Source organism: Gadus morhua, chromosome 1 (genome assembly GCF_902167405.1).
Source record: "Gadus morhua chromosome 1, gadMor3.0, whole genome shotgun sequence".
NCBI classification, from domain to species: Eukaryota; Metazoa; Chordata; class Actinopteri; order Gadiformes; family Gadidae; genus Gadus; species Gadus morhua.
This window is the reverse complement of record NC_044048.1, coordinates 14678-28449: the sequence shown is the minus strand read 5'-3', so window position 1 is coordinate 28449 and position 13772 is coordinate 14678. Positions and strand designations below refer to the sequence as shown.

Sequence of the window (13772 nt, the reverse complement as noted above, 5' to 3'; positions counted from 1 at the left end):
CATTCTGAATAACGGGACATATTTCCGACTTTATTTGTATTTATGGTATATTTAAATATTTAACTAGTGCTATAGACATGTTTTATTTGATTGCTTCCTTTCCACTTTAAGGTTAAGTGCCTTGCTCAAGGGCACAATAGGTTAGGTGCAGGAGTGTCCAACGGTTTTTACTTCCGTATTCCGGTGTGGGTTGGTCGCTTCCGGTCTCGCTGCGCTAGTGATAGAGAAGGCAGCTACACTATGGCTTTATTTTATTCAAGATGTTTGCAGGATTTGCCTTCAATCTCGATAAGTGATGTTCATCGACTGGTCCAGACGGGGAGCTCTGCCCCCAGAAGCAAGAGGGAGAAGGGATTTAAAATGTATCTGTCAAGTTACATAGACAATTATGAAGGTAAGTTTAAACAACAACACTACGGTAGCCATGCTACATCGACTAGCTAGCTGTAGTTATTTACAATTCAGCAGGGTCCTCCTTCGTCTGTACAGTGTTTGAAATGTGTACGATTACTGTTTAGTAACAGAAATTATGTCTAATAACATGAATTATGTCGAATTCCTCCAGTTTCAAACAGAGATCCAGCAGGGAGGGTCAGTGTGAGGGCAATCTGTCATAGGTCCTACAGGAAGAGTGAAAAGCCACACGACCTCAGAGTAGGGAGAAACAAAACATGTATAACCTAATGGTTCAAGTTTTGGGTTGTTAATGTGTCTCGAGCTGGTGATGTGGATGCAGTATAGAAAATAAGTCTAGTTTGCTGACATAAACCTTAACGTAGCTTTCATTGACACCCCAGAAACTGTTCCTGTTCCTGTTCCTTAGAGTATAAGTATATACGTTTAAGCCTATCCATGGTCGGGTACATAAGTCAGTGTTAGGTAAGTGCTGAATGTATACCCGGAATCTTGGATAGTCTTACCTGTTCAACGTTCAACTTACACTGCTCTTACTCTATTATGATTCCTGAACTCCATTTAAGAGATAAGTGTAGCATACGTTTAGGTGTTATACGTTTAAGCCCAGGGGTGGCCAAACTTGCTCTTATATTACTCCATGCACCTGTTACTCAGACATTCATTAGATAACTCTGGAGTACCATAGAGAACAGGGTTTTTCACAACTACTGTTACACTTTTAACTGGTCTTGTAATGGTCCTGGACAGTGTGTATTTTTCTGTATGGGACCTGCAAGCACAAACAGTTTGGCCATCCCTGTTTAAGCCTATCCATGGTCAGGTACATGAGCCAGTGTGAGGTAAGAGCTGATTGTGTACCCTGAATCTAGGCTGGTTCTTGTTCAATGTTGTTCTTACATTGTTACACTTCTATGTTACCTGAAAGCCAATTAAGAGATAAGTGACACCGGCTTATTTGTGTGGATGTCAAGTAGCAGTATTTGAAACGGAGCAGAACTAGATGTTTATTCACTCTCTCTCAGTTCAGTTAGTTTAATAAACCAGAATGGTTGCACTTTTTCCAAATCCACTATTGCTTGAACCGTAAGCCTGCTGTGAACTTTCTCATATCTGGTGTTCTTTTATAGTAATGACATAATGACTTCAACGTGACATGTAAGTAATTGTGTTTTCTTTTATAGATAACTTTTGAAAACAGCTCGCCTGTTACAATTGCTGCTGCTGAATGCACATGTGTTGCTGGAAAAGTCCTGTGCAATCACAATGTTGGACTTCTTTTTCAAACGGCACATTACTCAACCCTGAGACTGAAGGCAGTTCCCCCCGTCCTTAGCTGCACAGAAACAGAGCAGAAATGGCATAAGCCACGGACTATGGTAAGCACTTAATACCAAAGTGAGAATATTATTTATTATTAATACTATTGTTGTTATTGTTCTTTGTGAACTTTTATAGGGTGTGAAACCAGGTAGAGTGAGTGACATGGTCGTCATTTCTACAAAGCTTAAACCTAGGCAGTACACAGTCGCTGATGGTGTAAGGTAATATTTACTTATCTTTCTTGTTTTAGTTTTGCTTGAGTGTATTATTCTTCACTCACCTTTTTCCCAACTCCTAATTATGATGTTACCCTTTCTTTTCTTTTTAAGGAGTAAGCGCTACAAAGCAGTGCTGGGGGACTTGCCGGACCCAGATGTCCTGAAAGTTGCTGAGGCTTACAAAGACTTCACAGCAGACATTGCTCCACTGATAACCACCATGGCAATAACCGAGGATGTTCCCCTTGTTCAGTCAGCATTTGGACCAGTCCAGGAAGGTAGCCCCATCTCTTACCAGCATCCAGTACCAATTAGTCGGGTAATAGTCTGCCACCCAGACAGCCCCCCTCCACCACCTCTGCCATTAGAAGGCTATAGGCTGGATCCCTCCACCTGTAATTTTGTGTGTACTCATGAACAGCATCTCCAGTTAATGTCACTTGCCATTACCTTGGATATGGCAAGGAAGATAGAGATGGCTACAAGGGACCAGAGCAACAGTGTGGAGTGGCACCAAGTCAGGAAGCCGAGGCTCACTTCCTCTCGATTTAGGGAGGTGTGCCATGTGAGAGGGGACAGTTCTTCTCAGAACCTAGCAGAGAGAATATGGAAAGGTGGGGTTCAGACAGCGCTAATGAAAAGGGGGCTGGCATTGGAGCCTGTGGCCATCCAAGAATACACCAGGACGAAAAATGTCAACTACTGGCCATGTGGCTTTGTCATCCACCCAGATGCTCCTTGGCTAGGATCCTCTCCAGATGGTCTTGTATTTGATCCAACTGAGAGCCCACCATTTGGACTGATAGAAATCAAGTGCCCTAATTCCAGAAGCTATGTGGACTGCAAGTACCTGAAGATGCAGAGTGGCATATTAAAATTAAAGCCCAGCCACAGCTACTACTGGCAAGTCCAGGGGCAGTTATTACTCACCGGGATGCAATGGTGTGATTTTATTGTTCTGGCTGAGGAGGACATTCTTGTGCAGCGGATCTACAGGGATGCTGCGGTGGCAGGGGTTATAAGGGAGAAGGGGGATTATTTCTTTTTTCACTTTTACCTCGGTAAAAAAGTGAACTCTTTCCCTTTTTTCCATCCACTTTGCTTTTCGATTTATAGTATCAAATATTAGTTGTTCATACTCTTGGTTTTTGTTCATTCGTCTAGTATATCCTGGGCATCGTCTTGTTTCCCAAGAATGTTGTAAATATTTCAATGTTATATTTGCTTGATTAAATTTTGCCTTCTCCATGTATATCTTTGTAGCTTGGAATTTTATCTTCCATATAATCGACCAAATCTTTCTCATCCATTACTGTTCTAATCTTTATGTGCTCGTGGGTGATACGAGATGTCAGTGATTGTGTGTTTGTTTATTTCTCACCTGCATTATTTCCTTATTAAATTATACATTTTCTTATGTCATTTCCAGTGTGTTTTAATTTATGTTTTAAGTCAGTAAAACCCAAAATGTAGTGTAAAGACCACAATGACAATTTTTTAAGGGTCAAGACACATCTTTAATTTACTGTTGACTTGCCCACGCCTTTACTAGTGGCCCATTCTGGTAATTGACCAGGAAGCAGGCCACACTGAACAACTCCTCAATGTTCCCACATACAGAGAGAGGTATTTCCTTATCAAAGAGTTTGTTCTCTTTGATCCTCCTTATGCACCTCTCCACATGCACTCTTAGACGTGCAATTGACTGCGTCTGCCTAACATCCTCTCTACTCATTTGCTTTTTGCGAGAGAGAAAAGCAGGTCGGTACACCTTACACCCAGCAAGGTTGTCAACCAAGAAGCCTTTGTCCACCATGATTGCCATGTCTGGCTGCAGCAGCTTCGCAATTCCAGAACGTTTGAAGATCTCCCGATCACTCATGGATCCCGCATACAGCCCTGACACAAACGTAATGGCACCATGGGGAGCCATGCCAATCATTGCCTTGAATGTTGTGTGCGACTTGTAGCTGGAAAACACTTCACTCTGCAGGAGAAGAGAAGAGGGCGTTTGGCAGGAGATCTCTGTGCAATCAAGCACCACCTGTGTGTCAGCAAACGCAGAAAACTCAGGTGGTAGGTGAGCTCTGACAACTTCAGATGGGATCCACAGACGCTGGCTTCCCAGCAGGAAGTACAGGAAGTGTGTCCAAGTGGACACAATCCGACTGGCAGTGCTGCGGTGGATACAGAACCTCTCTGCAAGGTCCCTGAGAAGTAACCCGGCTGAGAGATGCATCAGGAAGAGCAGCAGCTCGTCAATAGGTGGAAGTTTCTGTTGAAAAAAATAAAAGTTGCAGACTAACATTTTAATTACTTATTGTTATTATTAAAGAGTTTAATCAGAAGACTATTGTTATAGAATTACAATTTTAGTGTTACATAGGGTACAACTCTTCTAGCCGACATACCGTTGTTTGGTGAGAGACTGTGTTGCTGCTGCTGGCAGATGCCGTCGTTTTGGCGCTGGTAATCCTCACCATCTTGCTGTTCACGGCAGGCTCCACCAATCTCCAAAATGCCATGAAATGCGAGTGGGACGCAAACCTGGTGTAGAAACGAATGTCCGCGTCCGATCCTACCAGACGCTCTATCCCAAAACGCTGCCGTAGCTGTAGCACCTCGACCTGGTGTTGCAACTCTCTGATCTGAAGACGCAAGGCTTCGTTCTCTTCAGTCAACACACTTGCCCTCTCCCCTGTTTCTGGAATCACACAGTAATCGTGATCAGGTGCCACTGTCACAACTTCCATCTCGGAGTCAGATCCTGAATCCGGGATATCCATGTCTGGCCGCGGACGCCGATCCCAAACACTGGGTCTGGGTACAGGTCGTTCGTATCCATTCCATTCAAAGAGAACAGGAAACGTTCCCTTTTGTAACCTTCTCAACCCACTGGCAGTCACAATGATATCTGTTGCATTAAAATGCCTACTACAGACCCGGGTGTTTTTGGTAGGGTTGAAGTCATCTCTCCGGATCGTTCTCATCCACTCAGCCCTCAGCGCGGAGTCAACAGGGAATGAATGGAAGCTAATTTCCTTATTGAATTTGGATGAGTTTGAACACTCTGGCACACAACAGTGTAGCGCTGAATTTCTCACCTTTTGATAGGCAAGACGCCGTTCTTTAACTCGAAACACACTCATTGTACTCTTCAAAACAAACTTGCCGGGGTTTTGACGCTCTAGCTGTCAAACACTGGACCGGAAGCGCACCAACCCACACCGGAATACGGAAGTAAAAACCGTTGGAGACTCCTGCACCTAGCCTATGGTGGCAGCTTCGAAACCACAAATTCCAGGCTACTAGCATGTTAGCCAGGTTCCTTAACGACTATGCTACCAGAGCCCCAGTGCTTGCGAAGATAAAAAAGACCATGATATTTAAGACCATTTCCACTTTGTTCTGGACCATTTCAATTGTTCTGGGCTTTTCATGGTCAACTCCTTTTGCATGGTTTCACATGACATCACCAAGTGAGATTGTGTTGGTTCTGCTGGGTTCTATGTTTACAAAGTTTGTCATTTCTATTTTGGTGTGCCAGTGAATTTTTGACAAATGTGATGTCTCCCGTTTTTGTACCTCAAACATGCTGCAGTTCCTCATGCAATGACTCTTTTGTGTTCTGTCTTCGTCTTCCAGTCGAGAGAACAACAGCCGAATGCTCCTGCCCATGCATCACCTGATTCCTCTGTCCAATCAATAGCTGCCATCTCAGGGCCCACAGAGGGTTTTCGTCGAGCTTCAATTCAGGTTCTGTGATATTATTTTGAAGTTTAGTATTTCTATTTTGAAGTTATGCTATTGAATGTTGGGGAAAATGTCATGTCTCAAATAGTTTGGACCTTAACCATGCTGTAGTTCTTCATACAGTGACCCTTTTATTGTGTTCTGTGTTCGCCTTCCAGTCGAGAGAACTACTGCCGACTGCTCCTGCCCACGTATCACCTGATTCCGTCCAGGCATCAACTGCCAGCTATGGGGCCACAGAGGGTTTTCGTCGAGTTTCAATTCGCAGAATTAATGTGGTCGAAGATGTTCTGTCTGTGTTTATGGACAGTAGTATCATTTCTTTGTTTTTGAAGATGGATTTTGTTAATGAAAATGCTGTTGATGATTCAGGGGTTTCGCGGGAGGTGTACACTGCATTTTGGGAGATGTTTCTTCAGCAGTGTGATGGGGAAACTGAGAGGGTCCCAAGGCTGAGGCCTGATTTCTGTCATGGTGAATGGCGGTTGGACGTGTGTGGGTGAAGGGGTTACTAGATCTTGGTCTACTTCCAGTGATGCTTTCAAAGGCCTTCATGGTAGCGTGCATCCATGGTATGGATTCGGTAGATGTAGACCTGCTCATTATGTCCTTTCTCAACTACTTGCCTCCAGTCGAGAGGGCAGCTGTGGAAAGGGCTCTTGAGGGGAGGATGGAGGAAGACGATGAAGATGATTTGCTTGAGCTTTTTTCACGAATGGGCTCACATTCTCTTCCACCAAAAGATAATATGAGAACAGCCATTGAATCCATGGCTCACAAAGCCATTCTGCAGGAGCCTAAATTTGTCAGAGATAGCTTCAGTACAGTTATCTTGGTTGTACAGCAAAACCTTCCTGACAAAGAAAGTGTGTTGGCTCTTTACGAGTCCAAAAAGGCCACAGGCAAACGAGTAGTGCAGTTGTTGGACACAACAAATGTTGTCCTTAGTCGGAGAGAACAGAATGTGTTCAGTTATATCCAACGTTACATTAAAAATGCCGACCAAACAAAGGCGGAGAAATTCCTACGCTTCTGCACAGGGTCCAGTGTCATATGTGTAGATAAAGTGATGGTATCCTTTAATGCTGAAACTGGACTTGGGAGAAGGCCAATTGGGCACACGTGTGGTGCTACTCTTGAGGTTCCTTGCACATATAGCTCTTTCCCTGAATTCAGGACAGAGCTTGATAACGTCCTCTCAAGCAATTACTTCGAGATGGATATAATCTAAAAGTCTTATCTACATTTTTATTTTGTCATTTGTGAGTTATTTTCTGTTCTCTAAATACCTGTTCTTGCTGGTAAAATGCTTACATAATGACATTCTTTCTGTTGAAATGTTAGTTTGTATGTCCATAGTCCATATCTATTTTTGTACTACCAGCATGACTATACGGCAGCCAAATTTGTATTTCTTCACCTTTAATTGGAAATCATAGTAATGATTGATTTAATAAGAAAAAGTGCAGTAGTTTAAGGCCTACACAACCTCCAAGGCTGAGATAAGATGAAATTGATTGGCTATGTGGGACATATCACTGAGATTTCAACAGAAACCATGGCAAATTATGTGTGGGTGTGTGATGTGGTTACCATACCAAACTTTAGGTGATGCATGTGTTCCATTTACTCAAAATACAAAAATGTGCATTTTTTTGTGTGCATATTTGCATAGACCTTTTTGAGCAACTCAGTCAAATTAGTTCAAAAATGTAAAACCTTTTTTAAGTTGCTGTTTTCAAAAGGGGCTTGTTTGATGCAAGGACTGCACTTTCACAAGGTGATGTGAACAAATGTGATCAAGCACTTTTTGTAACTTTAATTATGCTCGACAATCTTTTGTGTCTAGCCCATTATATACATTTATTCAGAGGTACTCGTTTCCTTAGAAGTTGAGATCACCCCACACTATTGTTTTCTTTTTCATTTTTGGAAGAACTGTACATTAAAGTGAGCAAGCATTTTTCAGATCCTGCTTTGTGTATGAAAGTGTCTGCTGAATTTCTTCCACTCCATGTTCTATTCAAGTGTATACCTTCAATTGCTATCTCTAACAAAAACCAAACCAACAAAGCCAAAAAGTAGTTTAACCCCGACGGGCTATGTGCTGTGGGACACTAAATTTCAACACCTGTCTGTAAGCTGCACTGTGTCCATTACAGTAGGAGGGTTTGTTTGCTGCAGGTGAGTGTCCACTGTTAGTGGAGCGGGAGAAATCCAGACTTAAAACTCCAGGTGCAACTATTCAACCAGAAAATGAGTCCAGTAAAGGTAAAAGTTGTCCATGAACGTATCAGTTTTATTCAGGTATCTACAGACGGGGGTGCACTATAGGTGAGTCCAATGGTAGGGCAGTGGGTGTGTGAATACTGTAGGTCACATTTGCAGAGCAGTAGTAATGACACCTCTCAAGTGCATGTACAAGTTAACAGCCTGATAAGGATCCTCAGGTAGATGCAGATGTGATTCGACCATGATATCATTGCAGAGTGAATAAACATCTCGATCACAGGGAATGGGCTCTCGAAAGATGCACTCAGTCTTGCATACACCCAGATGTTCACTCTGAACAGGACAAAGGTGGTCTCTAACATTATACAGTTGTGGGATGGCATACATGATATTAGGCCGGCCGCTAGGGACATTAGTATTTCTTGATGGCCTGATGGTATGGGCGTTCCAGGTCTGTGCTGTGTCATCTAATTCATCCTGGTGAGACAAATTGTGACAATTAGGAAAGATTGCAGCATAGTTAACCCCGTCAGCCCATAGCACCCCTAAAGCCCCCAAATCCATACCACAAGCAACAGACGTCATTTCACTATTTAGACACAGGTAAATAGCATTTGTAGTAAAATTCATGAAATGAGAACAACTAAATGCTCAGATTTAACAATGTAGGGCGAGTTTGTAAGACATCAACGGTCTAAAAAATAATACAAATTTAGGCTTAGTCGATAGTAATAAACATGTGTGTTCTCTCTGGCAAGTAGGCCAGGCCTAGTGGCAGTGTTGGGTGAAACTCATTACAAAAGAAAGCAATTGCAGATTAGATGTTGATGTCATGCAGTAATGTACGGTGGCGCTGAGCATTCACCAACTAAAAAAAAGTTTCACAGCTAATGTAGCCGTTACCACACTCAGGATCTCGTAATTACGAGAAAAGATCTCGTAATTACGAGATACGGATCTCGTAATTACGAGATAAGGATCTCGGAATTATGAGATAAGGATCTCGTAATTACGAGATAAGATATATTTACGACATAAGGAACTCGTTTACGAGAAAAGGATCACGCCTCTCATTCATAAATAACGTTGCTGGCTTGCTGCAGGCCGGCAAAGATGACGCTATCTGACGCTATCGTATTTAATCTCCTGCTCGGGTTGAGGCAATGGGAAATATTGATGTTCCTTAAAAGTGAGGAGGGCATTAATATAAGTATGTCAACATTGCGCAGACATCTGAAGTCATTGGCCGGCAAAGATGACGCCACCGACGCTATCGTACTTTATTTCCTGCTCGGGTTGAGGCATTGGGAAATATGGATGTTCCTTAAAAGTGAGGAGGGCATTAATATAAGTATGTCAACATTGCGCAGACATCTGGGCCCCGTTTCCCGATAACGATGGATCTTCGCTCGTACGATCATTCTCCCGATGGATCTTGCGATCCATCGATAATTTCTTTGTCGCGTTTCCCGAAACTCCTCTTAACGTGAACGCGCATTCGCTGCACTCACGACGTCGTAGGATTGTAACTGTCTACTGACACGGTGCTGAAATGGGCTCCGTAGGAGGGGGAGACGCAGGAATGTCGCAGGAAAATTGTGTTAAAAAGGGTTAAAATATATCCCCATCAAGGACAACAGCAGAGTAGCCTACGAAAAAAATAGACTGCAATTATATGAATGCTAAAGACATTAAAACACAATTGAAGGCTTAAACCGACATATATCAGTCCTAATCCTGAATGCACTGTGCGTTTCACGGCATTTTCCCCCCTGAAATAATTCCATATGACAAAAAATTAAAAATAGCTTGTGTGACAACTACATTTATCTTAATTGGCGGATTTCTGAAACATGCTTTGCGCAGCAAAGAGAGCCGACTTAATCTGATTCCGCATAAGGGTTTCCTTGATTGATAATTTGATTGGCTATAAAAGCCCCTCCGGAAATAGGGTAAGGTATGTATTGATGAGGAATACAACGAAGCCCACCGTCTGGCCCGGTGCATCGTTGAGGGCACGATCGGGAGGTGGAAGTTGCGCTTTAGATGCCTTCACAAGTCAGGCGGAGGGCTCCAGTTTTCGCCGGCCAAGTCATGCGCCGTGATATGTGTGACGGCTATGTTGCACAACATTGCAGCTAAGGCTGGGGTGGCATTGCTTGAACCGGAGGACGCTGAGGACAATGACGACGAGGAAGATCGGTGTGAGGACGGCCTCCCTCATAACTACGCGGCTGGTTTTCATGCGCGTCGAAGAGTGATTGAGACTTTTTTTTAACCCCCTCCACCCTCCCACATGTCACTAAACATTCCCGTCAACGTGACCAATCCCCACCATATCCCAGCCTTTTGCCTGCTCCTTTGCTTGTTTTTTATAAATTTATTTTATTTCTTTATTTTTAATTTTTTTAATTTTTTTTAATTTAATTTTATTTTATGCTACGTTTTATGAGTAGCCTATGTCAGTCTGCACAAATCCCCCCACTTTCTCTCACACATTTTGAGTCCCCTGCCTGCGCAAACATTTTCTGGACTGTCCCGTTTTATTTTGGCCATTTTAACATCTTTATTAATAAATTAATTACTAATCTTTATTAATTACCAAACTAAGAACATAAAGGCGCAATGCGTTTTAATAAAACGCATCCAATAGACGGAATGTCCGATGGTGACGCCACTGAGTCTATAGCTGACGATGCTCTTAGCGTCCTACGAGTACCTACGAGCACCCCTTGAGTACTCGTTAGCTACGAGCGTTTTCAAGACGTTCGTTCCCAACGATGCTTTCGGGAAACGCGGTGAAAACTCTACGATGCCCTTTCGACGCACTTCACGATCCACTTAGGCTAACGACGCTTTCGGGAAACGGGGCCCTGAAGTCATTGGGACTGTTCAGGAGAAAAGCCCAGTCGGACCTGATAAATTGACGGCGAACCGCTCTAGCCGAGCCTTCTCTCGGAGGGACGCTAAAGTGTGTTGCATAGCGACCGTCGTGCATTTTGAAGGCAGCCAGGAGGGATTACTTTTTTGTGTTCTTTGATAAACAGCTACTTTGACTTTCTTGTTGTTTTTTAATGTAGTGTGTCTATGACTTTCGTTTTGCCATAATAGTAACCGTTGTATAAAAGCAATAGATCACTTCAGTCAGTGGTATGTGCTCATTGAAGGTTTTTTTTTTTAAAAATTAACAACTGACAGGGTTTGCCTTAACTATGTATTTTACACAGTATTTTAAATTTGAATACATTAATTATGTGACATACTGTCACAGCCAATATTAAAACAAAATTTAATGTGGGCAGTGGGACCAAAACTCTATTTCCCCACAAAAACAATATTTTACTGATTTGTATAAAAACAATTTAGCTCATTAATTTGAAAAGAGCTTGAGGTACGTTTTCTGAACAATAATTCATAGTATAAAGTTCATTCAGATACATGCCCCAAAGGTAAATGTCAAAGGGACGATGGACCACACGATGATCTCTCAAGGCATGCACATCACACCACACACAGGGCTACATGCACACATCTCACCTCAGACTGACTCACCTGAATAAGTCCCATGCAGCAGAACTGGATGAGACTTTTGTCCAAGAATCCCCCACCGTAATGCCCGTTGTCCTTGAGCTCTCCGAATAATGCGATCCAGAACTCCGCGCACTGCCGCCGAAGAAACCCCCACCAGGATTCAATCCTTTGATTGGCGGTGCTTGCACCCCCCAAGTAACTGTCAAGAGTGTCCGGCTGGGTGGGGACAACAAGGGCACGCTGAAAGGCACTAACACGGCCGTTTTCAGTTCCCAGGTCACCTCGGACAACCCTGGGACAGCCCTGTAGACGATCTACTGCCTCATGGTAGTATCCCCCAATCAATCTAGGATCGCTGCTGGTGGTGTAAGCGTTTAGCCAGATTAACTTTCTGGAGAGGCCATCGATGCATCCATTGATACATATACCGTATGGTTTCAGTTTATCGTAGCTGTCCAAATGCCAAATGAAATTTGGGCCTCTGGCAAAGTACTGGCGACGCCGGAGACGTCCCGTCTGCCTTTGCCTGACACCTCTCGGGTCCAGTTCCTTCAGGATCAACCGCACGTCCTCTTTCCTCACCCGTAGTCCGTGTTGGTGACACTTCTCATGCATCCAGCGGTAGCAATGAAGCTGGCCCGAATGTTGTAGCTGGCCCTGGATGAAGTCCACCGAGACACCCAAATTCGTGTAGCCTGTCCTGCGGTTGAGCCCCAGTCCGGCGATCCGCCTCTTAAGGTGTCTGAGGCTTATGCGGTAACCATGCCTCATGTCTAAGGCTGACTGAATGTCATTGTATTTGAGCCCCATCCCAAAATAAAGTGCTATGTGTCTATCCATCACTTTTACCAAACAAACGTAAACGACATTGTTGCTTATTGTTTCACCAACACAAAAACCTAGCCTGCATTTCGCGCGCAACCAAATAAACTTGGTTTTTTTTTGTGGTTGTTCGCCACCTGCTGGTAATATATGAAACTGCAGCCTTGTTTCAGTGCCTCTCCGAGCCGGCTCTAGCGCCCCTCGTAGGCATAGAGATCTCGCAAAACAAACTCGAGATCTCGCAAAACAAACTCCAGATCTCGCAAAACAAACTCGAGATCTCGCAAAATAAACTCGAGATCTCGCAAATCAAAGTCAAGATCTCGCAAAATAAACTCAAGATCTCGCAAAACTGTAGTTAGTGTTTGTCCCCAGAACACGTTTTTTTTTTCCCCCTTCATTTTTTTTTTCTCCTCCATGTCACCTAAGGGGCTCCGTATATTTGTGTTTGTTACTGACTCAAAAGCCTGTTTGTAGTCTAAATCTTCGCTCTCATGTACAAATCTTGTATCAAATTCCTCGAACTCGCTCTGCTTTTGGGGAAAGAGCTTTTAGTGTCTATGCTCCAACTTCCTGGACTGAGATCCAGGCTCATTTTAAACTTGATCACTATCAGCTTAGAAAATTTTAAAACTAGAATTAAGGATCACTTAACCAGTGTTTGCACTTTTTTTTTATAAATTAGCTGATGATGATTTAATCCTGGATGTAATCTTTTATGTTTGTTATTCAATGTGTGTCATTTCTGTGTAACTTTTTGTGCTGCCTTCTTGGCCAGGATCCTCTTGAAAAATAGATTTTTATCTCAATGAGAATTTCCCTGGTTAAATAAAGGACAATAAATAAATAAATAAAATAAAAACACCTCCAGCGCCCGTGAGGGCTCAACCCCACAACCAGGCAGAGAGAAGAGACGGACACAGGCAGGAGAGGCTGCCATGAAGAAGGTTGGAAGAAGCTGGAGGACAAAGAGGAGCCAACATGGCGGTGCCTCGGAGCGCTGGAGCCCAGACGTCATTCCAGATCCTTCTGGCAGGTTCTGAGACCCCTTCCTGCAAGATGTTGACTTCAGGTGAGGCAGCGTGGACCTGCAGGAGTCTGATTGGTGCCCAGAGAACTTTCTCTCTACATCTGTGGGCATCTCACGGCAGCTGGAGGGCCTGGTGGCGTCAAACACGTCCGGTCCCCCCGCCTTCGTTACGAGCTGCATGTGGTGTTTCCTCCTGAACGCTAGAGGCGCTATGAGTAGAGTAGATAATAATAATAATAGTAATATTGGACTACCAAACAGAGTTGGCATTACATTTTTGTCAAATTAAGTTACATTTTGAAATGTGAGGTGCTTTCATTTTACCTGTAGTAGCTTTTTACCTGTTCTGGTTCAGTTTGACACAATGTCAGTAGCAACAACTAGATTAATGATAGTTTTCTAAGTTTGGCAGATTGGACAGAGATTTTCTCAAAGTTGTTGAAATTTGT

General features: G+C 43.3%; 2 protein-coding genes across 2 annotated transcripts; one reads left to right on the top strand and one right to left on the bottom strand.

Moving 5' to 3' along the window:
- Nucleotides 1–201: 201 nt before the first annotated feature.
- LOC115544869 (uncharacterized) lies at nt 202–3428 on the top strand. The gene is made up of 4 exons (XM_030357606.1): nt 202–394; nt 1599–1958; nt 2067–3024; nt 3408–3428. The coding sequence occupies exons 2-4, from the start codon at nt 1900–1902 to the stop codon at nt 3426–3428; spliced, it is 1038 nt and encodes a 345-aa protein (XP_030213466.1). The 5' UTR covers nt 202–394; nt 1599–1899.
- A 49-nt stretch (nt 3429–3477) lies between these two features.
- LOC115544811 (uncharacterized) lies at nt 3478–12242 on the bottom strand. The gene is made up of 4 exons (XM_030357602.1): nt 12003–12242; nt 11493–11687; nt 4367–5146; nt 3478–4230 (listed from the first exon to the last, which is right to left on the bottom strand). The coding sequence occupies exons 1-4, from the start codon at nt 12240–12242 to the stop codon at nt 3478–3480; spliced, it is 1968 nt and encodes a 655-aa protein (XP_030213462.1).
- Nucleotides 12243–13772: the final 1530 nt, after the last annotated feature.

Bases quoted from the DNA above. Each gene is read 5' to 3' on its own strand.
- LOC115544869 (XM_030357606.1), top strand. From the start codon at position 1,900: ATGGTCGTCATTTCTACAAAGCTTAAACCTAGGCAGTACACAGTCGCT. The intron at 1,959-2,066 runs GTAATATTTACT...TTTCTTTTTAAG, and splicing joins ACAGTCGCTGATGGTGTAAG to GAGTAAGCGCTACAAAGCAG. The intron at 3,025-3,407 runs GTGAACTCTTTC...TTATGTTTTAAG, and splicing joins ACTTTTACCTCGGTAAAAAA to TCAGTAAAACCCAAAATGTA.
- LOC115544811 (XM_030357602.1), bottom strand. From the start codon at position 12,242: ATGAGGCATGGTTACCGCATAAGCCTCAGACACCTTAAGAGGCGGATC. The intron at 11,688-12,002 runs GTCAGGCAAAGG...GTCCCCACCCAG, and splicing joins AGGAACTGGACCCGAGAGGT to CCGGACACTCTTGACAGTTA. The intron at 4,231-4,366 runs GTATGTCGGCTA...TTTTTTCAACAG, and splicing joins CAGTCTCTCACCAAACAACG to AAACTTCCACCTATTGACGA.